Below are 27893 nucleotides of genomic sequence, written 5' to 3'. Positions count from 1 at the left end.
ATTCACTTGTAATTGACAATCTTTAATCAGATGTTATTCAATAAACTTGACAATTAACGCGCGTTGAACTAGAACAGTAAATAGAGTATCTTATATTAGAAGGCTGTATTAGTGATTTCCTTAACTCCCTGTTAACCTTCATGTTTACGTAGCCCATAAATTTGTACCTGTTCTTAGGTCTCTGTCTTTCTTTCTTCATAACCAATTGCCAGTTTCGGCGGGAAAAGGAATACTTTGATTTGATTGGCGCCCGGTGTGTAGACAACGGATGCCCGCCATATTGCAAAGCGGCGTGTGCTGGAAAATGTCGGCCGAGAAAGAAAACGCGAAAACGGAAGATATGAAGGTATGTCACAGTTGCATGATAAATATGATTGTGTAGGTATTGCAAACGCATAATTAATTATGCTGTAGAAATATAAGCGTACAATCTGCTTGTAGTGCTTGATGTTTAATTTCGAGCTGAAAGTTCGTTCCTGTTAATATGGCGTAGGCGGGGACGGATTGTTTATATCCAAAAACGCGGGAAGTGATTTCCTGTGTTAAGATAACCTTCTCTGCGTTGTATAGGTTTCCATTGTAATGTAGGAACTCAATTTCCTTTATTGCGTGTTAAGAACATTTGAATTTAAGTAGCTTTAGTTTCTATGTACTGTTTAAGGTTAGAGTACGGTCTCAGGCTGTAAGTGTGTTTGACTCGTCTCCGGTTTACGCGGCTTGTGTGCAGTGAACATTCAGTAGAACTGGGCTTTGCTGTCGAAATAGAATTGAAATTGTGTTAAATCTTTGTGTTGCGTAATAGTTTTTCCGTGCTGCGCACCCTGTCATTATACGTATGTTTAACCAGGAATTTTGCAGGGATGTGTGTATGTACGCCGTAACTTCTGTGCTTGTTCTAGTCAGTACAATACCCCTGTTATGTTGTATGATTGGAATAGCTATATCTTATCCTCAAAAATCGGGAACTCCCTTATAGTCTTAGAATTTTTTCATTCTGTTTGCTTGAGTGATCACTGTGCTTTGCTGACTTCATTCTGCATCTTCATTTGCAGGATGATGTGAGTGTGAAAAGTGAAGAAAAGGTAGATACTAATGAAGTAAAAGTTTCAGAAGACTCGAAAGAGAAACCAGAAACTCCGAAGAAGAGAGCGGCAAAATTAAAAGATGTAAAGAAAAAGGAAGAAAGTGAAGAAGAAGAAGAAGAGGAGGATGATGGTGAGGATGACGAGGATGTTGACGGAGAAAACGACAAGTCGGGGGATGAAAAAGGTATTAATACAGAATGTGTTAATGGAACTATTGTGCAGTGAAATGTATTTATAGTGCAGAATCCTTCGTACAGGCTCTTTCCCTGTATTATTTGGTGAAATATAATCTATTTTGTAGTTCCATTGCTGGATCAACCCCTGGAAATATCAGGTGCAAGAGAGAGGAAGAAGGTGGAAAGATTCACAGAAGAATTCAATGAGCCGAAAGAAACGAAGGCAATTGAAATACCAAAAGGCAAAGGAACCCCCCTAGGTGAAATACCAAGAACTGAGGCGTTTCTCAAGGTTTGTGTTACTTGATTGAAACCCTTCATTAATTTATTCCTATGTGTTATCTTTTTGATAATTGGTATTTCATACTTTTACTGAGAATTTAGGCCAAAAGTATTCACAGAATTAGAGGCAAACTTTGGGTACATTTGTGTTCTGCTCACGACTTGCCTAAATCTTGAATTAGTTAGGGTAAGGTATGATTCTTCTGCACTACCCATAAGGAAAATGGAAACATGATAGACAGTTGGGCATAAAAGGTGGAAATGTTATCAGTTGCAGCAGCAATAGCTGTTGCAGTTCTGTGTGCAATTCATTGCCCATCAACTTGGATTACTGAATTTGCTTTGCAGGATGGCAAAGGCTGATGACTTACGTGCTCTTCTGCCATCAGCTTCTTTGGGCATTCTGTTGTGTGGTGTAATGAACCAGCACAGAGAAATATGCCACATGACATATAAAAACCACAACAGTAAAGTAACGAGATAATTTGTCTGCAGCTGATTGTAATAACAATAGTGGATAGTGCAGAAAGAGCAGCAAAGCTCATTTTGTGGTTGGCTTGTTGTGGTAACTCTCCTGTTAACACCTAGCTGTCAGTCACTTCACTTATTTATTTCTTATGTAGTCTAGCTTAACACCATTTGTCTTTCCTTTTTCCGTTGAAGAGACCACCAATTAGGATGTTTTTCTGACAATGCTTCTTACACCCAAACCTTCAGATGTCATTCAGATTGGTACCAATTGTTGTATGTTAATAGATTATGAACCAGAATGCCGATGTTGTTTTTACTTCTTGCTGTCGTCCAGTAGAATGTGTAAATGGGAATTAAAAGTATCACCAGAGCTATGGAGCCCAGGAAAGCATAATTGTGAGTAGCTGAATCATAGATCTTGCGTGGGTGAGAAGTTAGAGCTTTCGGTCATCGTACTACTGTTCTCATGTTCTAACCCCACTGGTGACAATTCTTTTTACCTATTTAAGCAAGGGAGAACATTTTCCTGACATGTAAAAGGTCTTTTCAGTCTAGCTATGTTCTGTTGGAAATCTGTTTTCGCTTTAACTGAACATTACGTACTTATTATTGATCTTATTAGTTCGTTCATTGTTTACTATTACTACTACTTCTGCACATATAGTGCAATTGTTTCTTTATTTTTCTGTTCTGATTGTACATTGTATGAAACTACACATACTCCATAGGTTTACTACTGTTAAAGAAATGAAACGAAAGCAGGCTGCCAAGAGAACATTGCTGTAAACTGCAAATGGCCCTTTTACATGTCAAATGAGTTTTACCTTATTGACACTTTCTCGCGTAACACAGTAAAAAAAATTGTCATTATTGAGATTTGAACCCAGTACCCATGGATCGAGGATCTAATGCCCTGCCAACTTCCCCATGGAAGCAATGTGTTAGTTACTCGAAGTTATGCTTTGATGAGCTCCTTAAGTCTGGTGGTGCTTTTAATTAATGCGCCCATTCTGCTGGATGACAGCACATAGTGTGATCTGAATCGAAGTTTTGGTTGATACTCTTATCAACACACAATGTTTGATGCCGATCCGAGTGTCTGACATCCAGAGGGTTGGGTTGGGTGTTAGAAATTGGTTTCTGTGACTACTAGCGGGCTTTCTGCAACTAGTGGGAAAATTTTCAGTTGAGGTGCCACATTATTTACATTTTACTAAACCGTCCAAAACTCGTTAATTTAAACTGATACTTAATCCTCAGAGGTGCACCATTTTTCATAAAGAGTCCGCGCACAATGTACTTTGTACGCATGTGAAGAGAAGCTGTCTGTTATCAAAAGTAAAAATGTGTGAATCTTTTTATTGTGCCTATCGTGACTCAGCATCTCCGCTATATTGTGAGTAGCAACTTTCCTTCTCTCGTATTAATAAATGAGCTAAGTCACACAGTTGTTTTACAGTAATGGAATGGTACAAAACCATGTTTTTATTAATTTTTGTTTTTTTTTGTTGGTTTATTTTGGGGAGTGGACCAAGACAGCAAGGTCATCTGCCCCAATAGATTAGGGAAGGGTGGGGAAGTAAGTCAGCCTTGCCCTTTCAAAGGAACCATCCTGGTATTTGCGTGAAGCAGTTTAGGGAGACAATGGAAAACCTGAATGAGAATGGCCGGAGGGGGGGGGGGGGTTGAACCATCGTCCTCCCGAATGTGAGTGCCACCACACTGTTTTGTGATTGATGCACTTTATACATAGGTAAAAGTTGTATTGTCACTAGAAGTAAAATTTTACTGTCCATAATGGCAAAAAAGAGAAGCAGTGGGTGGAAAAAGATAGAAAAATGGAAGAAAGGAAAAAGGTCAGAAAAAATGAGAAAATATGTATGAAAATTGTAAGACAAGGGTTATGAAGAAAGTAGTGAGTGGGTGAAAATTTTCTCACCAGGAAAGTGGCCTGTAAGACACAGGAAAAAAATTGTATAAGGAAAAAAATTGATAAGGAATGTTGTGAAAAAGAGAGAAAATTTTAAAAACTGGATGGACAGAAAGAAGTAGACATCAGAGAAAATTTATACCACTGTGTTCGGCAAATAGAGTATTGTAGGGGATAGTGGTGAATCAGAGCGGTTTGTCGAAAAACAAACACACAAAAAGTGAAAGAATTAAGTATAAATAAGTGGAGAGTGAGAGAGAAAATAGCTGTCAAATCTGCAAATAAATTAGTGAAATGTGACAGGGAGAAGGCCCTGCAGTAACGTGAACTAGACGAATTATCGGCAAATTTGTAAATACCAGTGGACCCATCTGTGTGAGCAAAAATCAGTACTAGAAAAGATTTCGTGCAAATTATTGGTTTATCTAGGTGGTACAAATAAGAGTGGACTAGCACATAACATAGGAAACAGATGACAGTTCGAACAAGACAGACGGCAAATAGTAATGAGGGTTATGTAAGAAGGAATGGTGCCCACAAGGACTAATATATCAACGAAAATAATCAGTTCTTGAAAATATAATTGTATAGATAAAAATTCTATTTATGGATTCTTCTTTTACTACTTCGTAGAAATTCCATTAAGGTTTGATAACAAGTACATTGTTTTTGTTCTACTGATAAAAATATGCTCACCAAGAGGTGGCAGGAGAACACGAACATAAGAGGTATTATGTATGCAAGCTTTCAGAGCCAGGGGCTTCTTGTGGCAGGAGGATTGAAGGGTAACGAAGAGGGGTGAAGGAAAAGGACAGGTGAGTTTCAGGAAAGTCGCCCAGAATGCTCGGTCGTGGGAGACTTTCAGGTCTCGATGAGAATGTAAGACCAATTGTTGGGGACTGCACTGGATGAGATTTTGAAACCTGAGAGCTTAATTTCGCCCAGTCTGATTCCCAACAATCAGTCTTTCCTTCTGATCCCATAAGTTAGTGTGGACCCAGTGATCTGGGTGACTTTTCCTAACTCTACCCCTTTCCCTAAACCTTGCCTGTCCTTTTCCTTTACCTCTCACCCTTCTCCTTCAACTTTCCTGCCAGAAGGAGCACCCACTGGCTTCAAAAAGCTTGCGTATGTAATACCTTTTATATGTGTATCCCCTGCTGACACTTGGTGAGTAAATTTTTTATCTGTACAGTTACATTATACTTTCAAAAATGGGTTATTTTTGTTGATATAATTTTGATAATTTTGTACACATAGGCCTAGTTACTTTATTGATGTGAAAAGACATGCTTGTGTACCTGCTGCGATTTTTACTTATTATAATTGTGGGTGAGAAAGGTAACATGTGGAAATAAAAAAAACAACCTTGGCATGTGTCGCACATGGTGGGGGTCGTAGTTTTACTTTTAGTAATTTGAAAGTCGATGCCTACATATAAAGTTGAACACAGATAACCAGTTTACCAAGGGATGAAAGTTGAAAAGTTGTAATACACAGTACAAAACAAATGTAAACAGATAGTTAGGCATTAATCCATTAAAGAAGTTTAGACATTAAGTGTGTAAGCAACAAAAAGTTAAGAAAGGGTTTGAAATTATGATTAAAGTTTGTTGGAAGTTGCTGAGTACTCACATTGTCAGACAATGAATTAGTGTAGTTTTGGTACTTAAAATGTTTTGATAATACTTAACCCGTAACTGGTACACCTGGGTCCCAGGGACCCGAGCGAAATTTCTTTTTTCCAGCTCCGTGATGTGTGTGGTAGCACTGACTTCCCTCTCCCTGTACTCTCCTAACAATCAACTGGCTACCAGCCCACAACATTGTTGCAGGCGTTTCTTTGTTAGTTTTGTTTCTATAAAGGTGATCGGGTCCCGTGGACCCAGGTGTACCGTTAGTGAAAGTTTTCTTTTCGTGGCATTATTTCCGGTATCTTGGATTTACGGTGTAGTGCTTCAGAAAAATGAGCGAGGAAGATACTACAGATAATCTGAACGAACCATTGGACAGTGATATTGAAGACATAAGTGGAAGCGACAGTGACTATGAAATTAGTGAACATGAAACTGGAAGTGATGAAAGTGATGATGGAGACAGTAACAACGAACAATCTGGAACTAATTATATCTATGGAAGAAACAGATTCAAGTGGTCAACAACACCCAGCATACGTGGAAGAACCTCTCAAACCAACATCATTGCTCCAATTCACTTTCCTGGCATACGTAATGCAGCTAGACAGGTAACAGAAAAGACCCCTCTAGCATTTTGGGAACTACTTTTCAGCAAAGAAATGATTGCAGAGGTAGTACTCAGAACCAATGAAAAGATTATGTCATTGCCACCTGAGTCAAAAAAGAATTCTTTTTCAAATCTAACAGACAGTACTGAAATAAAAGCTGTCATAGGTCTTTGTTATTTGTGGGGAGCCTTCAAGTCAAACAACGAAGATCTGAATGGTTTATATGCTACAAACGGCACTGGTAGACCAATTTTTAGGGCAACTATGCCCTTGAAACGTTTGCTGTTTTTATTACGTTGCCTTCGTTTTGATGATGCAGCAACCCGTGATGCAAGGAAACTCACAGATAAACTGTACCACATCTCTTGGCTCTTCAATTCATTGATAGAAGCTTGTCAAGAAAACTATTCAGTCGGAGAGTACGTCACTGTTGACGAAATGCTTGTAGGATTCCGTGGTAGATGTCCATTTAGGATGTACATTCCATCCAAGCCACGGAAATACGGTATAAAAATATTTATTCTAGCTGATGCCAAAATGCACTACTGTTTGAATGCAGAGATATATTCGGGAAAATCAGCTGTAGCCATCCCGCGCCGTGTCCTCTTACCAACAGCTGTTGTCATGCGGTTGGTTGAACCAATCAAGGGAAGTAACAGAAATGTGACAGGGGACAACTGGTTCTCAAGTGTGGAGTTGGTCAATGAGTTGTCGAACTGTAATTTGACTTATATTGGCACCATGAGAAAGAACAAGGCTGAGCTACCACCAAGCTTTTCAACAGCAAAGGGCAGAAATGTGTCTTCTTCAATCTACGGATACTCTGGTTCTGTAACAATACTTTCACACGTCCCCAAAAAGAACAAGGTTGTCAACCTGATATCGACAATGCACCATGGAGAATGTATGGTGGAAAATAAGCCTGAAATAATCCATGACTACAATAAAACAAAAGGTGGAGTTGACGCACTTGACGAAAAGACGCATAATTACACGACTTCTAGAAGAACAAGGCGGTGGCCTATGGCAGTCTTCTACACTATGCTAGATATAGCAGGTGTAAATGCTTTTGTTTTGTACCATGGGAAAGAAGATACTGATGATGTGACACGCAGAGAATTCCTCATTGAACTAGGTACACAACTCATAAGTGATTGTATGAAAAGAAGATTGGATTCTCCATTTTTGAGAAAAGATATCCGAAATTCCATTTGTGATATTCTAGGCATGACCCCCTCCAAGGCATCAGGAACATCCCAGGTTCACAGTGAAGCTGGTGCTACTAAATCGAAGAGGAAAAGATGCTCAGTGTGCCCATCTAAAAAAGACAGGAAAGCATCCCGGGCGTGTGCCAGATGTCGAACACCATTATGTTTGGAATGTTCCACTGCTTTATGTCCAAACTGTTTCGGTAGTCTGGATGAATGAAATAACTGAAATGGACTGGTGAAGATGCTGTATAATTGAAACCTAATATTTTGTCATAATTTCTGCTATTTTCAAAGATCACATAGTCATTTAGCTGAGAAATGTACTAAAATTTATCCAAAAGTTGTGCCTGCAGAAATTTTTATATTGATTTTGAACTTTTCTTCTGGCTTACTGTTGTGAAGCATAGTACATTTTGTGTTTAAACGTGAAGTTTCAGTTGTCTATCTTACTATTTGTAACTGATGTGCAGGACTTTCCAAAAGTATATTTTTCACATTTCGTATTTTATGCAGTTTATTGTCCTTTTTTGTAACATCTTTAAGGTATGACCATAAATGAGGAATGTGGTTTTAAAACATTAGTAACAAAACATTAATAAAAGTTTCATATTTAAATTTCATTTAAATGTGTTTTTTTTACCAAAATATACTCAAAACTTGGGTGGGTCCCGAGGACCCAGATGTACCTTATGTGTTACAATTTATAGGTGTACCAGTTACGGGTTAATAATAATACAAAATTATTTCCTTGTTGTAGGTCAGTCATTAATATTCTGAGAATTAAAATGTATTCATCCACTATAAAAGAAAGTGTCTTAAAATGCAAACATTTAATTCCAAAAAAATGAATAATGCATTTTTTGCTTAATCTGTGAATTATAACAACAGCTTTCCAATGCAGTGATACGTTTTTGTCAAACAGAAATTCAAGGCTGATGCTCTAAAGCCGCTTCACAGAGTACTGTTCAACAGAGTTGGGAAGGTAACTCTTGTGAGAAACAACATAAGGAAATTCTGTGGGTTTGACTTTGACAAAGGGTCAGATCAGTATGAAAAGAAGAAACATATACTGAGCAAGTAAGTTAGCTTGTATTAGAAAGCTGTCTTTGCAAAAGTAATATAAAAAAATCTTATTCTTGTTTGTTTGTGCTGATGTTTTCAGAAATATGCATACTTCTTTCTCTGCCTTTTAAAACCCACATTTATTGTTTTTCAGGATGGAAGTGAGTGTCTTGAAAACAATTTGTTGTATTTTAGATGTTGAGAAAAAAGGAAAACGTGATGAGCTTGTAGAGAGAATTTTAACATTTTTGTTAGAACCCAAAAGCTCTGGAGCCCCTGTTCCTGACAGTAGACCAAAGCGCTCTACAGCCCAAAAGGCCAACAACAAGGGATATTCAGAGTAAGTTACTGCTTGAATCTTGACAACAGATCAAAGCTTTTCAAAATGATATGAAACAGTATATGATAACTTCTCAATATTTCACTAACTGAAAGTTGTTGCAAACATACTGTTGTTGAAATACGGCAGATAAAAATTGATTATGTATCTTGATTTACGAAGTCTTCTACCACTGATGGCAGTGAAACATTTTTTATGTTGGTGTATCTGCAATAACACTAATCAAGTGTCACCATGATCTACAAAGGAGTTTTGTTTTTGTGGATTTTTAAAATTGTTGTTACAGGTATTCCATTCAAATTGCCAGACCAGTAACTTTGCCAGGGTATTTGCAGACAAAATTCAAACAGTTACTAACTAAACACGTCGGAACCACTGTGAACTAGTCACTGACGAGTACTCCTTTTATACATTTATTTTCTAACTGAGGTTCAGTGCCCAAAGTATGAGAGCATATCAGAAAGTCTTTGCCCCTGTTTATTAGCCAGTATAAGGTACATACAGACAATGACATACACATCCTATTCTTTGTACTTTACACTATTTTTCCACACACTCCCCACACAAGTGATGTCGTAAGCACTTTGTGGAATGAGAGGCAGCTGTTGAATTGGAGATATTGTTGGCAGTTGGTAGGTTTGATGTGGACAGAGGTACTGATCTTGCCATGAGGTGATAGAGGAAGGTAGTTTCTTGGGCTGAGAACCAGGTGAAGAAATAGGGCAGGTGTTTCAGGTTGTGGAAGAATGTGGAGAGAGTCTTACCTTGTCATCAGTCTATCTGAGCCACGTGAGAGGGTTTGGGGGACCTGAATGGTTAGAAAGGATTACTCTGGACGTCCCATGAATTGGTCAGCATAGGACAGTGACTTAGGTGCCCATTACTGTATCATGGATTTGCTTGTAGGTGATGCCTTCAGATGAAAGGCAGTTATGAGTGAGGATGTAGTTGATCATGATTACCAGGAATGATGTTTTAGGTTTATAGTCAGTTGTGTGTTGGAATGACAGTGTTCAATAATGTCCTGTAACATCAACCTTGAGTGTGTGGGTTGTGTGAATGTGAGAGTTCTACTGCAGGAGAATGATTATTTCAGAAAGCTGTAATGTTAAAAGAGTGTTTCATTGTACCGGTCGAAATACTCAGTGCCTCTCAATTTGTCCTCTTTGTGTTATTGTTCCATGATAACTTTCCATTGCTTCAATCATTATTATTATTATTATTATTATTATTATTATTATTATTAGGTGTGGTTGGACACTGTCAGATCACGTAACAGTATTGTTTCAAACTTAAGTTTCCAAGCAGCTCTAATTTTTTTCCCCTGTGCCTTCTTCTTATGCCTTCAATTCTTTGACACTGGTGTGGTGATGACTTCATTCTCTGGCAGTACTTCCACACATACTAATTTTTTGTCTGTATAAGCTTCTGTTGAAAGTGTCTGCTGGGCTTACTGAGCCTTTTATAAATCCTTTTCGACCTGCCTGATCCAGAGTATGGTTTTGACATGTTTTACATGTGTTGCAACTGTGTGCGCGTGTGCGGATATGCTCAAATAATCTTCTCTTTCATATATCTGCCACAGGATTGTAGTCTGTATCCATCTTTTCTTTTGTGCTGAATATATTTCTTAGAATTTAATTTCTGCTTTTGGATGTCTTCCAGATAACCTTTTCTGTGGAGTGTGTTACGCCAATGTACTAGACTTTAGGCTCGATAACGGTAAAAATTCCTGATTTTTTTGTGTAAGGACATATTGTCGTTGTTGTTGTTGCTGCAGATTTCACTGTAAGAACTTCAGTTTGTGAATACAAATTTTGTGTCATTTTCTGTTGCCAGTAGGTTCAAGGATTTTGCTCAAATGCTCGAAGTATGAACATCTTTTATTTGACCAATTTGGTGATCAGTTTTTGAGTAGGATATGTCAGCCGATGCAGTTTTTTTAAGGATGTTTGAAGGCCAATTCTTCCAGCGCATTTCTTGAGTTTATCTAATTGCTGTTGCCATATGTCTTTCCAGTAGTTTTGGTAGTTGCTTTTTCCCACCATTGGATGACTTTGTCCAAAACCAGATTCAGTAGGATAGGAGAGAGATCATCCCTCTGCCAAACACCAGTTTTCATCTGAAATGGTTTTGATAACCATGAACTTTACTATGGAGGTTGTATTGCTGTGAGTTTGTTGACGAGACTTAAGTTTTTCAGGTTGATTCCTTGTTCTTGGAGCACTTTTTTTTAATGTTTTTTAAATTGAATATTTGCTCTGTGCAGTTTTGACCAGTGCAGAAATCAACTTCTTATTCACCAGTTTTGTGATAATTGCTCCTGAATTCTTAGGAGCAGATGTGCTGACAGAATTTTGTATTTGAATTGCAGAAGGAAGATTCCCTGCAACTTATGAAAATCTATTTCATCGCCTTTCTTGTGTAGTGGATGAGTTAGGAAGCATGTCCAGTCTGCCAAATTTGTCATGATGTGAGCAAGCTCTTGAAGGAATTTTGTCCAAGGTCTTTCAGCAGTTCTGCAGTGATAGCAACTTCTCCCAAAGCTAGTAGAGTATTGCAGAGAATCTTCTGTTACACTTGAGTAATCATGTTATAGTTCTCCTATCTATGTGGGTATAGTTTGGATACTCATCTAATAGCTCTCCTGTGTGTGCTGGTATAGTTAATTCATATAAGATAGCAGGCTCAAGTGAGAAGTTGTCAGTTAAATTGGCCAGCAGTCGAGTCTTGCAAGCCGTGCCTCCGAGTGTGCGGAAATGGCGGCTTCAGAGATCACACTGTAAGACCCGCTGGTGAGCTTAAAGCAACTATACATAGCTAATTTCTGATCTCTACCAAATGCTTATTAGTGGGCTTCCATATGGGATGTGTCCAGCTTCACCTTCCCACTTCTCCTAAAGTGGTGTTTCATTACTAACCCAATCTCCATAACATACTACAGTTGAGTAGGTGTAGTTGATCACTGACAATTGCACTGGGTTGGACACAGCAGCTTTGTGGACCAACTTCAACCAATAATGTAGTACAGTTTTGTATGTCTGTAGATCCATGGCTCCCTGACTGCTCCCACCCCAGCCCCCGCCATCCCGTCTTCCCGGCAATGCACGTGGCATCCTTGTCCTGCTGCTGTTTAGTCTCCGTGCATTCCTCGAGAGAGTGCTCTTCTCTCCCTCCACCTGTACCCTCCTATCCCAACCCCACCCCACTCTGGATTGCTGCTTTTGTTAAATGTGAGACTCGTGTTCCTGCTGCAGTGGTCCGAGCTAGTAGTAATTTGAGCAAGAGTTCTCTCTCTCTCTCTCTCTCTCTCTCTCTCTCTCTGTGTGTGTGTGTGTGTGTGTGTGTGTGTGTGTGTGTGTGTGTGTGTGTGTGTGTGTGTGTGTGTTTCTGAAGAAGACTTCGGTGGAAAGCTCTGTGTGTAACAGTCTGTATCGTGCATGTCTGCAACTCAACATGAACATGTTAGCTGCATTTCGAGTAGCACTCTATCCTTTTTATAATGCTGGTCCCCTCTACAATGTTTATGTGCTGGGGACACTTTTTAGTGAGGTGTCTGAATGTTGATGGAGGAATGACAGCTTATTCTTCATAAAAAGCCGAAACCAGAGAAGGTAATTACATCGGATGCTGGGGCCTGGAGTGAAGTCAAGTGTTCTAACTTATTCCAAAGGCGTTCGGTTCAGGTTGGATGTCTGGGTAGGCCAGTACATTTCAGGAATGTTACGGGCTACAAACAGTTGCCTCACAGATGCTGTTGTGGCAGGATGAATTGTTATGCTGATGAAGTCTCTTGGGACTGTTCCTATGTTGTACACAATGCTGTAAAATGTCTTCGTATTCTTCCACATTTAGTGTTTCCGTAAGTGCAGCGAGGAGACCATCCTATCCACAAGAAACAGCTCCACAAAAAAACAGTACCATACTGTAACATCACCTTCTCCACACTTCAGTGTTGGCATTACATATGATAGCGGATAACGTTCTCCAATCATTTGGCAGACTTAAATTCCTTCATCAGATTGCCACAGTGTATAGTGACATTTACCACTCCAAATGGAGTTTTTAGTCATCTACTGTCCAATGGCATCACCCTTACACCATCTCAAGTGTAACTTTGTGTTGACTACTTCCGACCATTGTACCCTATGGTTTTTAACGCCTCACTCACAATCATTGTTCTAGCTGGAGTGCTGGTAGCAGTTTGTAACTAATTCCTTCCACTGATTTAAGTGCATTTTCTATGACGATTTTTCACAATGCTTGACTGTCAAAGTCCATCAGTACATTTAGTCCACCTGCTGTTGGTTTAGCTATGGTTGTTCCTCGTGTTGCTATACCAGCAGTTAACTTAGTCAGCTTTGGAAAGGTTTAAATGGCCATAATGGATTTGTTACTCCTCCAAAATCCAATGAGTAGGCCACATTTGATGTCACTGAGCTTTGCCTACCAAGCCTTTGTGTTGGTACTGTTCCCCTACTGACGGAACACTATTCCCCGCTTCCCAACATGCTGATGGGTCTGCCTATTGGACTTCTAGTTGTCATTTCTGCATTACGTAGGGGCTCCAGTATTTTTAGTCATATAGTGTGTACATGATACCAATCTTCAGACAGGAAATATATTTACCTCCAAACGAAAGAAGTTAAAAAAAAGATGTTAAGAAAATGTGGGCTAACAGTTTGGAGTCAGGTGAAACTTACAATCATTGCAGATGGGCTTTGATGCTTGATGTAATGATGTTGAGCCATGTGGCAGCACACTTTGTCAATGCATTTGAATTGTGGTGAGTGTGAAAAGTGTGTCTCATAAATATTTGATAGCATAATGAAATATAATTGCTTAGGATGGAATATATACATTTAAATTTTAGGCCTGCTGTTAAGGTTCTAACTTAACCAACACCTCAGTACCGTAAAACTCTGAATTAACCTCAAAAATACCATAAAATCCCAAACTAATGAACCCACTTTTGAAGAAATATTGCTTTTAACAAATATTGCCATTGGTCCTGGTAAACGTCCCATAGGAACAATGTTGTCCTACTCACTTTTGAGGGCTAAACATAAATGATACATTCTACAAATTAAAAATCCAGTTTTTATCCAATTCCTACAACAGTCAAGTGAATTACCAATTTCTTTCAGTTTCACACACAGATTTTGTGTTATGCAAAGGTGAATAGATTCTTTCGATCAACACTTATCTGCGTCAAATTCTATTTGTGGTGGTACTGGAAGAAGCATCGAACGAATCAGAAATAATTTCCACCCCGCCTAAATTGCCACCCTGGTCACATGATCTGACGTCACACTCACTGATTTACGAAGCATGAGACGCAAAGCATTGTAATGTTGAATGTATTGGTTTTCTTTTACTGGAGTTGTGGTCCAGAATTGTAGTAAGCTTAGTGGTTCCACAAAAACTGATGATTGTTCACAAGCTTTCAGATATGATAAAGTAAACTCTGCCCAATCTTCATTATGCTGCATTCTCAAAAACGGTGAAGCATTGTTGAATCCTGAAGCTTGTGATTCCTCTGGATGCAAATGAAGAACTTTGGCACGTCAATGTTTAAAAGTGGAAAAGCATTCCTATAGGCAGAAGCATGATTCAAGGGAAGGTTCAGAAAATTCCCCACTGGATTGGTGTTGAAAATTTTGGTGTCTTTTACAATTTACTTCCTGCTTAAACATCTTCTGTTAAGGGAGAAAGTACCATAGTGGAAAAAGAAAAGAAAGAATGACTGTGCCATATGTTTAAATAAATATTGATGGAGGTGAGATATTTCCTCCACTGATAATGGGGAAATTTAAATATATCAGATGTTTTAGAACAGGGGTTCCCAACAAAATTTTCTCAAGGACCCCCTCATAGAGCATGATTGGTACCTTGTCATATCACAGTATCAAGTACCTAAAAAAGCCAAATTAAGTCTTTTTTTATACGTTTTCTATTTTTGGTACTTAGAAAAAACATTGACATATTTATTATTGAATAAATACAGAGTTTAAAACTGCTCATGCAGGAAGCGGCCAAAATAAAAATCTGTTGTCATACGAAATATATTTAATATATTTTTTGTTCTAATAGCATCTTGCGGACCCCTCTGGCATAGCTTGCAGACCACCTGTTGTGAACCACTGTTTTAGAAGCATAAAAGCTACCTTTTACCTATGAGCTAAACAATGTCATAAATCTTTACAAGATCTTTCATGTGTTCCAAGAGGAGTGCAGCAGGTAGGAAAATAGTGCTTATTATCGACTGAAGCCCTGCAGATCACTAGAAAATGCCATAACTGAGGAATCTAAATGTTGTGTTCCTTTCACTGAACTGTGCATGATGTACAGCTTCTGTACCTGGGCATAATAACATCTGTGACGTAAATAGTAACTGGTCCAAGCATCCATTACATTTGTTGAGGGGAAGTACCGTATTTACTCGAATATAAGCCTCACTCGAATCTAAGCCGCACCTGAAAAATGAGACTCGAAATCAAGGAAAAAAAATTTCCCGAATCTAAGCCGCACCTGAAATTTGAGACTCGAAATTCAAGGGGAGAGAAGAGGTTTAGGGCGCACCTCCAAATCGAAACAAAGTTGGTCCATTGTAATATGAGACACAATTTAGGTCGAATGAATGACGATACAGCTACAGTAGTTTGGTTCGAGTCGTAAGCTTAGCAGTTAAGCTTTACCAGGTAGGCATTGCTATGCGTCGGGCACTCCGTCCGTATTTATACGGGTACTCTTCCTTTTTCACGTGCTTCGTCTGGTTTGAATCTATTGCTTATTTTGCTTCGATCTGATAAGTGCCGTTTTCTTTGTTATAGGTGTTTACGTCACTCTAAGCTGAAAATACATTACTGTACTGTGTCATGCATTGTTTGTCGCATTCTGATAGTGCGTGTTTACGGACTGTCGCCGCTTGCGGCATGGCTTGCTTTTGTGCGCGCTACTGCCGCTAACAATAATTTAAAAAAAATGATCAACAAGAACCAAATAATAGACTGTGTATGATAGGACATGTTCTGAACGAGAGTTTAGCGAAAATTTTTCTCCGTTTGAAAATCTTTGCGGCCGCTTCTTTAGTACATCAAATTCTGCACAGAAATTAGTCATCTTAGATTTGAAAATCTAGTCAGTTGCCGTGCTTCATTTCTAACTGTATCACTTAATACGAATATAAACATGACACGATACATATATTCTTCTGCGTTTGCTGTTGTCTCACTCTAGTTTCGTAGTTTATTAGGCAGGCAAGATTTAAATGAGATAGCAGCAAACACAAAAGAAAACATGGCAAAATGTTGAAGAGAATACTGCATGTGATTCACAATTCATAAAAGTTCCTATTAGCAACCATCTCTTCTCACAGATAGGAAAAATTTCAGAACGTCGAGTTGGCCATATTGACAAACACCCCAAACAGTCTTGCCAGTCGGATTTTTGTAGTACATTGAAATTCTGCTACATTCGAAGATGAACAATACGGACTTTGTATTTACTTCGTTGGATAATATATGAAAATGCAGTGGTCGAAACTCGGGGCGGAGAAAAAAAGCTCGTCTTCCTTTTTTTTAAAAAAAAAATTGATTTACTGATGCAGAGGTTTTGGCGCCAGTATTTATCGTTGTGCCTACAAACCATGCCTGTGTAGCGCTACATATATTCGACAGCAGAAGTTCGTTGTGGCGGCACCTACCAACATTTTTCAGAACTCCCGCTTGCTTTGCACTCGATTCTAAGCCGCAGGCGGTTTTTTGGATTACAAAAACCGAAAAAAAAGTGCGGCTTAGATTCGAGTAAATACGGTAAGTGTTAAGAACAGGCTATACGTATATATGTTGCTGCCAGCAGTTGTGCAACACAAAGTATTGTGTTAAAATTGTTGTTAAAAGCTGGTTGTGTGGCATTGGTTGCTGTTCAAAATTACGTTGTTCCAGAAGAAGAATGGTGTAGAATCACAGATGTTCCTGATAATGCGACATTTCAGGACTTAATTCCTCCTCATGTCATTTTGACTACCGCACCTAATATGGATGTAAACATTATTATGAAAAGGATAGATTGCTACTCACCATAAAGATGATATGTCGAGTTGCAGACAGGCATGATGAAGAGACTGTTACATATAAGCTTTCAGCCAAACCCTTCTTAAGGAAAGAGAAATGCACATTCACAAAAGTGCACACATGACCACTACCTCCTTCCACTCCAGCTAGACTGCAACAGAAATGTATTGAACAGGAGCAACTCTCTGGAGCAAGATGGTGAAGGGTGAATGATAGCGTGGTATGGGTGAGGGAAGAGGAATCACTATGCCTGGTGGAGCATGCAGAAACTACAGCTGCAAGAACAGTGCTGACAGTTGCAGGGAGGCTGGGGAAGAAGAGTACAGGAAAATGGGAAGTGGAAAGGAGAGAAGCAGAAAAGAGGAAAAGTCTGGTGGTGTGCACAACAAGGGAGAGGGGAGGCAAATTTCAAGGTGGTGGTGGTGGTGGTGGTGGTGGTGGTGGTGGTGGTGGTGGTGGGCTGGGCTGGAGCAGGAAAAGTTGAGTTTGTGGGGAGTGTAGGTTACTGCAGGTTGAGGCCAGAATGGTTTCAGGAGTGGAGAATGTGTTGTAAGGATAACTCTAGTCTACACATAGCTGGTGATGGAGGGGAGGATCCAGATTGCCCCGGTTGTGAACCAGTTATTGAAATGGAGTAAGTTATATACAGCTGCATGTTGTGCCACAGGGTGGCCTTCTTTGCTCTAGGTCACAGTTTGAGTGGTCATTTATCCTCGTGAGTATATAGTTGGTAATCATACCAATATAAGAGGCTGTGCAAGGATTGCAGCAGAGCTGGTATACAACATGGCTGCTTTCATTGGTATCCTCATCCCTTCACAACCTCAACACCTTCTCTCCCGTCCACTTCATTTGATCCTCCTCAGTCCAGTTTGCCATCTCCTAGAATGTTGACCACCTCCTGGCATATGGCCCACCTCCTATCTGATGGCTCCATCCACACCTTTGTCCACATTAAACCCACATATCAGCAACAGTACCAGACCAAAAGAATTCTTCATACAGCCTGGTCACCTGGATGTGGTGTATCTGCAGTGGTGGGAGCTCCCTTTCCCAGTATGCTGGTGGTTTCACGAAGGCCTCACAGACGGCACCATCTCCCAGACCTAGTCTGCAGACAGATTTCCTATGCCATATCCCCAAATATGCCAAATCCTCCCCCACCCATAAGAACAAAGTACAGAGGATTGTCCCCCTTTGTGCCCTCTGGACTAGAACAACTGAACTATATCTGTCATCAAGGCTTTGAGTATCACGATGCCCTGAAATTAATGACATCCTACCCAGGATCCTTTCCAACACTCCTAAAGTGCTGTTCCATCGCCCATCCAACCTTAACAACATCCTAGTCAATTGTAATGCCACTCACAATCCTAACTACTTGCCACAGGGAACATATCTCTGAGGAAGACCCAGAGAGCAAGACCTGCCCAAACCACTCAGTGGCACTTCCTATTCCAGTCCTGTCACTGACTTATACCACCTAATCAGAGCCTGGGCCACCTGTGCAAGCAGCCACATTATGTATCAACTCTTCTGCAAACAGTGCACAGCTTTTTATATTGGCGTGACGACTAACCAGCTGTTAAAGAGTATGAATGACTACCACCAAACTGTGGCCAATAACAAAGTGGACTAACCTGTGGTGCAACATGCACCTGTACAGACATGCTTGATTTCAATGGCTGCCTCAAAATGCAGGCAGTCTAGATACTCCCTTTCACCAGTAGCTTTTGTGAATTCCACAGATAATTTTCCTTAAAACAAATTCTCTACTCCAAAAATCATCTTGGTCTCAACCTATGGAAACCTATTGTGTCTGCCCCCTCTGCCCTATCACCTCACAGTTCACCTCCCCCCTCCCCCCCTCCCCAATCACCCTTGCTGTGGCTGCTATCTGCTGGAGCATGCATCAATATTTTCCCCTTGTCTGCTCCTCTTCAATCTGCTCACTGTTTGTTTCTTCCTTCCACCCCCCACCCCCCGCAGCCACCTGATGCTGCATCTGTCAGCCCTCTGTCATCTAGTCACTGCATGCTCTGACAGGCAGTGAAAATTAGTTTTCCCTCACCAGTACCCTCCTGTCCCTTTCCCTTCCTACTCCAGAGCATTGATCCTGTTCAGTGCATTTCTGTTTGTCTGGCTGGAGTTAGTGGTCGTTCTGTGTGTGTGTGTGTGTGTGTGTGTGTGTGTGTGTGTGTGTGTGTCACACACACACACACACACACACACAATGGCAGCTTCTGGTTACTGAGGCCACACTGTGAGCAGCAGTGCATGATGGAGATGCAACTGCGTGGTGGGGGTAATGAGTAGGCTAGGGTATTAATCATTGTCCTTCTCCATCTCATCCCTGTGTGCTTCCACAAGCAGCACTTTACTGTCCTCCACTCCTATCCCGCTATCCCTCCCCCTCCCTGCCCTGTCAGCATCCTCCTTAGCCCCAGCACCCTGTTGCATCTTCTGTCATGCACTGCTGCTCACAGTGTGGCATCAGTAGCCAGACTGTGTGTGTGTGTGTGTGTGTGTGTTTTTTTTCTCTCTCTGGTGAAGAACTTGTTGGATGCAAGTTCATTTTCTGAAAGTCTTTTTGTTGTGCACATCTGTGACTGAGCATCTAGACTGTATGGTGAGTAACAACGTCCTTTTCATAATACTGTGACATTCCATCCTGGATTTTCCATTGTTGGAAATGCCATGTAGCTGTGGTACGTAGTAGCTGGCCAAAAAAAATTATTTTTAACTTACTGACACTGCCATAGATAGCTTTTCTGAGTTAGAAAACTTGTTCATAACGCTGTGAAAACATCAGCAATCTGATAGTAGCTGGAAAAGTTGTTGGAAACGTTTAGCAAACTTGTCCCCTTTTCATTCATTCATTCACTGTCGAATGACACTGTCATCTTTATTAGTATGTTTGATAGCCCATAAATGATTTCAACAAGAAATCCATATTTGTATCAGATATTTCTGGAACAGGAACATTCTTGTTCCTGTGATCTCTTAAACTACAATCTTCACATACACATTTACACCTGCACTTACTTCAGTTGGTGTTAACTTAGAATACAGTGCCCTTAGGAAATTGGATTGTGTGTAGGGGAACTGTGACTGTTAAGAGTGATGATTGAGGGTTGTATGTGCAAACTTTCGTTGCCTGTGTAATTGTGGGGCTTAATGTAAATGCAAAGAATGCTACATACAATGTAGTTACTTTTAGGTTGACAATGTTAGGAGACAAAGCACTGGCAGCACAAATATTTCTGGTTTGTATCAACTTATGCTGATTAAGAACAAAGGAGTCCAGGGCTAAAGAAAGTTATAACTGTATAATGTTTCAAAACATTACTTTGAAGCCAACATTTTGCATCATCATTTTATGTCACTTACAGGGTTTCCCTTCCATGGACATTTCTTAAAGTGTAATCAATGAGAAGTTTATAATTATAAAGGAAAAAAATGGATGTGAATTAATATTGTCAACATAAAAAAGTTGAAGGAACTAATAAAAAATGTAATAAACAGGAAAACAATAATCCTTGGGCTGTAAAAGTGGTGTTATACTTTACCTACCCTTGCCACTTCTCCTGACCCCCATCCATTTCCCTTTCCAGCTTTGTCTTGTAACTTCTTTCAAGCCTGTCTCATTACTGACACGAAGAGCTAGCTGTTGTCTCCTTTTGCCGGCTACGAATTATCTCCCACTTTCACCCTGCTCTGTTCATCATACTACTACCCCTCCCCCAGGGGCCTTTGCAACTCTGTGTGTGACAGACAAGCATGAGGTCTTAAACAGTTGCAATACTATTCTTTGTTATGCTGAAATCTTACTCTCCAATTGTATCTTTTCTCAACCCTGTTGACAACATAACTTGTCGGTAGGAAACTTTTATGAATTTTCCCATTTTATGTATCTCGAACCACTTATTTCAGTTATCTAATATTTGGTCTCTGGATTAGTTTGAGCACCATAAAAAAATGTGGGAAGGAACATATAATACATGTAACAAAATGGTGGTAGTCTCATGATTACGCAGGAAATGGTGTTGATGCCGAAACTGTTACTGTCCTGCACATGGTGAGGAGTAGATGCCTGTCCCTTTGGGGGCACCAGGACTCCGAATGATGGCCATCAAACCAAGTGGCCAATGCTCTGTGTGGTGCCTGTGGGGAGAGCCCTCATTCAGAGTAGGCAGCATCTCCCTCCCTCCCTCCCTCCCTCCCAACTTGAATTCCTCATTGCAGATTGTTATGACCCAAACAATATTGCTTTCTTAGTTACGCCATGAAACAGAGCAAAATCAAGCGGATTTGTGAAACCTACTGCACCCAGTTCCTGAAGAAACCTTGGTGTATCTATTACTGTAGCTCTCCATAATAGCCTGGACATGGTACAGGGGTTATTTTTCAGGATTTAATGCTGCAGGCCGGTGGGGAAGAAAACTTGAAGTATGGGGTCCACATTGTATGTTGTGTATACTTGAGGCCTGCCAGCCAGCAAGCTTAACAGTGGACCATTGATACTAATTTTTGATGGATATTTGCTTCTCAACGTGATGTCTCTTCTCTGATGACGTGGAACTTTAAATGCTAATGCTTTGGGAATAAAGTCTTCCTGGTGTGCAAAAAAACTAATTTGTTGTGAATGATCGGGGATGTGCTATCCTAATTATGGGATGCAAAATTCGGCGGTTGTAGGTATCTGATTGCCTCTCGCATTTTGAAGCTTGGAAAAAATGAGATTGCTTACATCTCTTCCCTACAGTGATCTCTGATTCTTGTGCAAATAAATTAGTTCATGGGGAGAAAAGTTTTCTGTGGTTTCTGCAGCACCATCGTGGGGACTTCAATTCCCTGCACCTGGCCAGAGACAGTAATTACATCCTCCTGTGTGTATTGGTGACAGGGCTCCCACAGAGAACCCTTTCCCCTGGAATATTCAGACCAACCACCTGACACAAACAGAAGTAGCCACAGATAGCAGGTCCCAGAACTTCCTTACACCTCTTCAGTCTCCCCCTCTTTCCCAGGGGGTAAGCCCTAGCAAGAGTCAGTGTTCTTTAGAAGAGATTGGTTAAAGAGAGGGGAGAGATCGATTAAAAAGATGAAGAAGTTGTGGGAGAGGGCTACTCCGGATGTGCCAGATTCCCCACACTGTCGGGCTCTGAACGTATGATTGTTGTTCCAGCACCACTGATTGAACTGGGGTCTTATTGACCCCTTCCCACCTAACCAGAACACCCAGAACATGACAGTTCAGTACAAATGTACTGTGTGTTACTGTAATTTGCCAGTATGGTGACAACTAAAATGTGGATTTTAAGATTTTCTGGAAGAATTGAATGTTCAAGTGAGTTTCTGGTTTGCAGTTGGTCATTGTCTAATTCATACCACGAAATTTTGACTGGCCACCTGCCAGTCACCTTTGGGTGAGATGTCAAAGACTGATCTTAGATGGTTTTGCCTGCAGATGACTGACAGATACCCAGTCAAAATATTATGGGATGAATTAGATGATGATTGGCTGCAAGCCTTGAAATTTGTTTGAACAAACTACCAGTATCTTTTGCCAACTGTCTCTCTCTCTCTCCAAAAAAACGTGTCTTCAACCCTTCAAGGTTAATGTGTATTCCCTCTGAACCATTCTGGCCCCTCAACCCTTCAAGGTTAATGTGTATTCCCTCTGAACCATTCTGGCCCCAAGAGTGCATCTGAAGGGGTCTGCAAGTTTGTTCGCACAGGTGTAGTCAATGAGTTGATTCCCCTCTGTAGCACATTGCAAGCAGTAGCAGAGAAGGTCCAAATGACCTCCGTGATCACCATTTGCATGTGTTTGCTCCTGTGCAGGGTACTAAAGTGCCTTGAGGTGCCCACCTTGATTCTACCACCTTTCATGTACTTCGGGATTTCAGTAAATACCTCCCTCTGTGGGGGGGGGGGAGGGGGGCAGTTGCAGTACAACATGGTCTGTTCCGGAGTTCTGATTGGCCAGCTTCTTTCCAATCATCTCTCTCTCTCTCTCTCTCTCTCTCTCTCTCTCTCTCTCTCTTTCTCTGATGACAGTATCCCATTTCAGGCACCTGCTGTCGTCTACAGTATCTCTACTAATCTTTTGGCTTAACTAAAATGATTGCAATACATTGTAATTTCACTGACTGATAACTACTTGAGGTTCTTGATCTGCCACATGATACAGTCCCAGGCCCTGAATCTCATTATCAGACGGTTTAGTTTTTAAATCTTTCTATTATCAAATTGTGTAATTTCTGAAACTGAGACTCTAATTACTCAGGATCTTTGCTGTATTTGGCTTGAAGGTGATTTTCTATCACAATATAGTGTCATTGACCCAATCACAAGGAATATTTACATTGCTTTATGTCATCACCTTTACTTACCCTTTACGACCGGAGCTCTCGAGGTTTCGTACCAGTTTTGCTTAGTGTCTGACAAGTGGTTAACACTCACACTGTATGATGTCGACTTCAGCATTCAGTGTAGCTACCAATATGTACCCTTGGCTGAATGCCGGCTCCAAAGAGCCACTTGAAGGGCCTCAGCTTGGAACATTTCCAATGGCTTCCAAGTTTCACCCACAAAAATGAATCTAGCCTTTGTCATCACACTGGTTCATCCTGACCTAGAACTCTTACTTGAGTACCAAGTGCTTGAATGTATGTTTGCACTCCGGATTTTTAGGACTTCCTTTTGATATTGACTGACAGGGCTGGCCCATTTTTGTCAAAATAGATTAACTGTGCTCTTACCCCACACCTCTTAGTATTCATATTGTGCTGCTCTACATGGTATTTGCTGGATCCTGGTCTCATCATGAATGGAGCATGTTTGCCAGGTTTATGGCTAAACAGTACCACCAGCTTTGAAATCGTTGGACCCAGTATGTTGTTGTGGAGTAGGACTGGTCACTGACACTTTACAGTTTAATTCCATAGACAGTCTCCTTACTGCTTCAGTTCTGATAGTACCAGCTCTTGCTCAGTTATGCAAGTACCGCACAATTTCCTAGTCATACGATTTATGAAATATTTTATTCATACAATGAATGTTGACCCGTGACACTTGCCCTTGGCTGTGTTTCTCTTAGGATCCTCTGCTGGAACCTCCACCTATCATCATCTTTTGAGTTCAGTCCCTGTATATTCCTGTGCGCTCCTTTGCTAGTACCCAGACCACCAATTAGGACCGATCTATTTCAAGGACTTAGTTTATCACTCACATGACCTTTTGTGGTTGTGTTTCTCAGATCTTCTGAAGTATTAGGGTGCTATAGTAATTACATGACCTGCTCTAAAACTGAGTGTAGGATGGGATATAATTTTAAATCTCCCACCAGTTGGAATATCATTTGTTGCTAGGAACGTGGAGCTGATAGCTATTAACAGAGCCCTACATTTCGTTAAACAGACATCCTTTGACCCTATTGTAATTTGTAGTGACTGTCAACGGTCCTCATGCTATTGATCAATGGTACTCGTCACCCCGCAGTCTCTCTGCTATTCGTGGTCTACTCTCATACCTTACCTCTGGGTTCAAAGTCATTAAGTATGGCAGGGAGTGGATTGGTTAAATAAGCCATTACTTGCCCTACATTAACTTTGTCATAGGCAGGGATTTGTGGATGCAAATTACCTTTATCCACCTTGAGTTGGTACAGCTGATTGGCTACTGCCCTGTCTGCTGTGTGCTATTTGAGATTACGTGTGTGTGTGTGTGTGTGTGTGTGTGTGTGTGTGTGTGTGTGTGTGTGCCACTATTCTTTCCATTCATTTCAGAAGAAATCTGCTGTCCTATGCTGCATCTGGATCAGGCGCACAAGATTAACTCATTGTTTTATCTTCTGTAAAGAACCACTACCACATTGTGGGACTCTTACAGACAGTAGTTGACATGCACCCTCCTTCTGGTTCTTCATGCCAAGCATGGTCTTCTTTGCCTTTGGTATTGGTAAATGATGTATGGATAGTTAGATGATTCCTTGTTTCCTTGAAGGAAATAGTTTTTATTCTCAGTCCTAACATTTTAAACGGCTTTTGTTACATGGGCAGGATGGTTTGGGTCCTGCATGCCGAACTCTGAGGCCTTCGCCCCTACCTCCTCTACCAGCTGCCATAGTCATCCCTATTATACTCTATTTTTAATTACTTTTAGAAATATTACCTCCTTTATTGCTGAACCCAATTTTACTTTTTTAGGAGTGCTCTTTCATATAGTGCCGTATCTTAAGCATTCCTCATCCTTGCTCCTAGATGATGATGATGATGATGATGATGATGATGATGATAAGTGAACATTTTAACAGGTCTTTATGCTCCCTCCAAGAGAGTGGATTGTATTCCCACCATTAAGACTTTGACTGTAAAAGATTGGGGATGGGACAGTTTCTGGGAAAGCACCCTCTTCTTTACCACATGCTGTTACCCAAGGGATGTTTGTGCTGTCCACACACCTACTGACATTATTTTGCTATTATCAGTCCTGGTAACATTAATTGCATTTGTAGCCTTTAATTTGCATTACTGCAGATCTCCTTGCTAAAAGAAATTATTTATTCTGTTATTGTTTTGCCCCAACTAAGATGAGGGTTCAGACTTGCAAAGATCTCTCTCTCTCTCTCTGTCTGTCTGTGTGTGTGTGTGTGTGTGTGTGTGTGTGTGTGTGTGTTTTGAGATCTGCTCTCTGAGCTGTAAACTGGCCCAACCCCATATACTTTTACCTCTCTTAATTATTTCTCTTCTCTGGCATCAGTATTGCTTTCATAGTCTTGATTTTAGCACCCCTGGTGGATACTAAAAAAAATCTGGCTGACTTCACTAATTCCAGATGGACACTCTAGCAAGGGACTGATGATCTCACAGTTCAGTCCATTAACACCCCTCCCTTTCCCCGAATGAACAACCTTCCCAATTTCTGTCCCCACTTCCATTTTACGTCCCTCCACTTTACTCCCCAACTACTGCTGCCACCAAATGGTTCATTCTGAAGATCTTAAGTTTTTTTATTTCTCTGAGTTCCCAAAACTCACTCCCATTAATTTCTCTTGGGCCCAAAATGGATTTGTATAATTGCATTTTAACCTTTAAACTCATTTTTGAGCACCAAAGTACAGGATTTAATTTTTGGATAGCTTCACTTCCTTGCCTAATCTGTTGTTCAATGTGTCACATCTTCCATTATATGACAAGATACTGACCAGATACTTGAACCCTTTACACATTTTAATTTGATGTCCGCCAGTGTCCACTTGCTAAGCCTGTAAGATATATTCTCTTCGTATTTTGCTGCAATGACCTGATTTTCAGTGTAGAAGAATGTGTTCATATGTCGGTTCCCTTCTTCAGTCCCCATGCTCATGCACTTTCTTCACAAGAGATCCAGTGCCTTCTGCACATATATCTTAGTGTGGCAGGCAGAAAGCATAATTGTTTTCATTATTTACTGGTTCTGAAGGCCATTCTTGATATTTCTTTCCCCACTTTAATGACACATTTTGCCGACTTAAAGGTCTGTGATACTTCCTACATAGGTTTTTGGCAAGTCACCTGATCACAACACAACAAACAATATCTTTATTGGCTCTGTCGTATGGTTTCCCAAGGTCTATGAAGACCAAATTATTGCCTATATCTGTTTACAATCTCTTGTCCATGATCTGTCTTAGGGTGAAGATGATACCTGCTCATGACCTTCCTCTCTGAAAGCTACTCTGTTATAATCTTCCTTTTTTATTTTAAAACCCTCCTGTACAGCCTGCTGATTGAACTTGTGACACTTAGGCAACTAAAATTGCTGCACACTGTCTTGCTTCCTTTTTTATGTGTGGGGCTTAGATATGCAAAGTTTAACTCTTCTGGAATTCCCTCCCCCCTCCCCTGCCCCCCCCCCCCCCCCCCACATACCACATTCATTTATTAAATATCTTGCTTAGGTATTCAGGCATAATGCTTCGGCCACACTTTGCTTACTCCACTGATAAATTTCCAAGCCCTAGTGATGTCCCCATTTTCATTTGTGTGACTGTCTACTGTTCGTTGTGTGGTTACTTTCTATACCTCTTCACCATCCTGGTTTCTACCATTTCCCCACTTTGTTTACTTGTACTGTGTCCTTTTTGTTAGCGGGCCTTTAAAATGCTTCTCCTATTCTATCAGACAAATAATTGGCAGCTTTGCTCTTTCTTTTACCTCTTTCATCAGCCCTGCATCTACATTCCATGCTGCTGCCACTTTTGACCTGTCCTCCACATTGGTTGGCTTCCTCGCATTTATCCTTGCTGGTTTCATTTTTCCTTTCACACCTGTCCACTTTTAGTGCTTTGTTCATCCTGGCGTACAAGTCTCACTCCTACTTTTCTCGTGTCCTCAGTCATTACTATACATCAGCTTTTTGAGTAGTAGTAGTAGTTGTTGTTGTTGTTGTTGTGGTCTTCAGTCCTGAGACTGGTTTGATGCAGCTCTCCATGCTACTCTATCCTGTGCGAGCTTCTTCATCTCCCAGTACCTACTGCAGCCTACATCCTTCTGAATCTGCTTGGTGTATTCATCTCTTGGTCTCCCTCTACGATTTTTAACCTCCACGCTGCCCTCCAATACTAAATTGGTGATCCCTTGATGCCTCAGAACATGTCCTACCAACCGATCCCTTCTTTTGGTCAAGTTGTGCCACAAACTTCTCTTCTCCCCAATCCTATTCAGTACTTCCTCATTAGTTATGTGATCTACCCATCTAATCTTCAGCATTCTTCTGTAGCACCACATTTCGAAAGCTTCTATTCTCTTCTTGTCCAAACTATTTATCGTCCATGTTTCACTTCCATACATGGCTACACTCCATACAAATACTTTCAGAAATGACTTCCTGACACTTAAATCTATACTCTATGTTAACAAATTTCTCTTCTTCAGAAACGCTTTCCTTGCCATTGCCAGTCTACATTTTATATCCTCTCTACTTCGACCATCATCGGTTATTTTGCTCCCCAAATAGCAAAACTGCTTT

General features: G+C 40.5%; 1 protein-coding gene across 1 annotated transcript in view; it reads left to right on the top strand.

Moving 5' to 3' along the window:
• The first annotated feature begins 203 nt into the window (after positions 1-203).
• LOC126194692 (protein DEK-like) overlaps positions 204-27893 on the top strand; it is a 40198-nt gene continuing 12508 nt past the window's right edge. Inside the window, exons 1-5 of the mRNA XM_049932912.1 lie at positions 204-346; positions 1053-1269; positions 1387-1553; positions 8323-8477; positions 8617-8802. Of these exons, the coding sequence (XP_049788869.1) occupies positions 269-346; positions 1053-1269; positions 1387-1553; positions 8323-8477; positions 8617-8802 (803 nt within the window). The 5' untranslated portion in view covers positions 204-268. The remainder of the gene's footprint in view (positions 347-1052; positions 1270-1386; positions 1554-8322; positions 8478-8616; positions 8803-27893) is intronic.

The sequence above is a fragment of the Schistocerca nitens genome, chromosome 7 (assembly GCF_023898315.1).
Source record: "Schistocerca nitens isolate TAMUIC-IGC-003100 chromosome 7, iqSchNite1.1, whole genome shotgun sequence".
In the NCBI taxonomy this organism is placed as follows: domain Eukaryota; kingdom Metazoa; phylum Arthropoda; class Insecta; order Orthoptera; family Acrididae; genus Schistocerca; species Schistocerca nitens.
The sequence above is the reverse complement of the archived record's forward strand: the minus strand, read 5'-3'. Positions and strand labels throughout refer to the sequence as shown.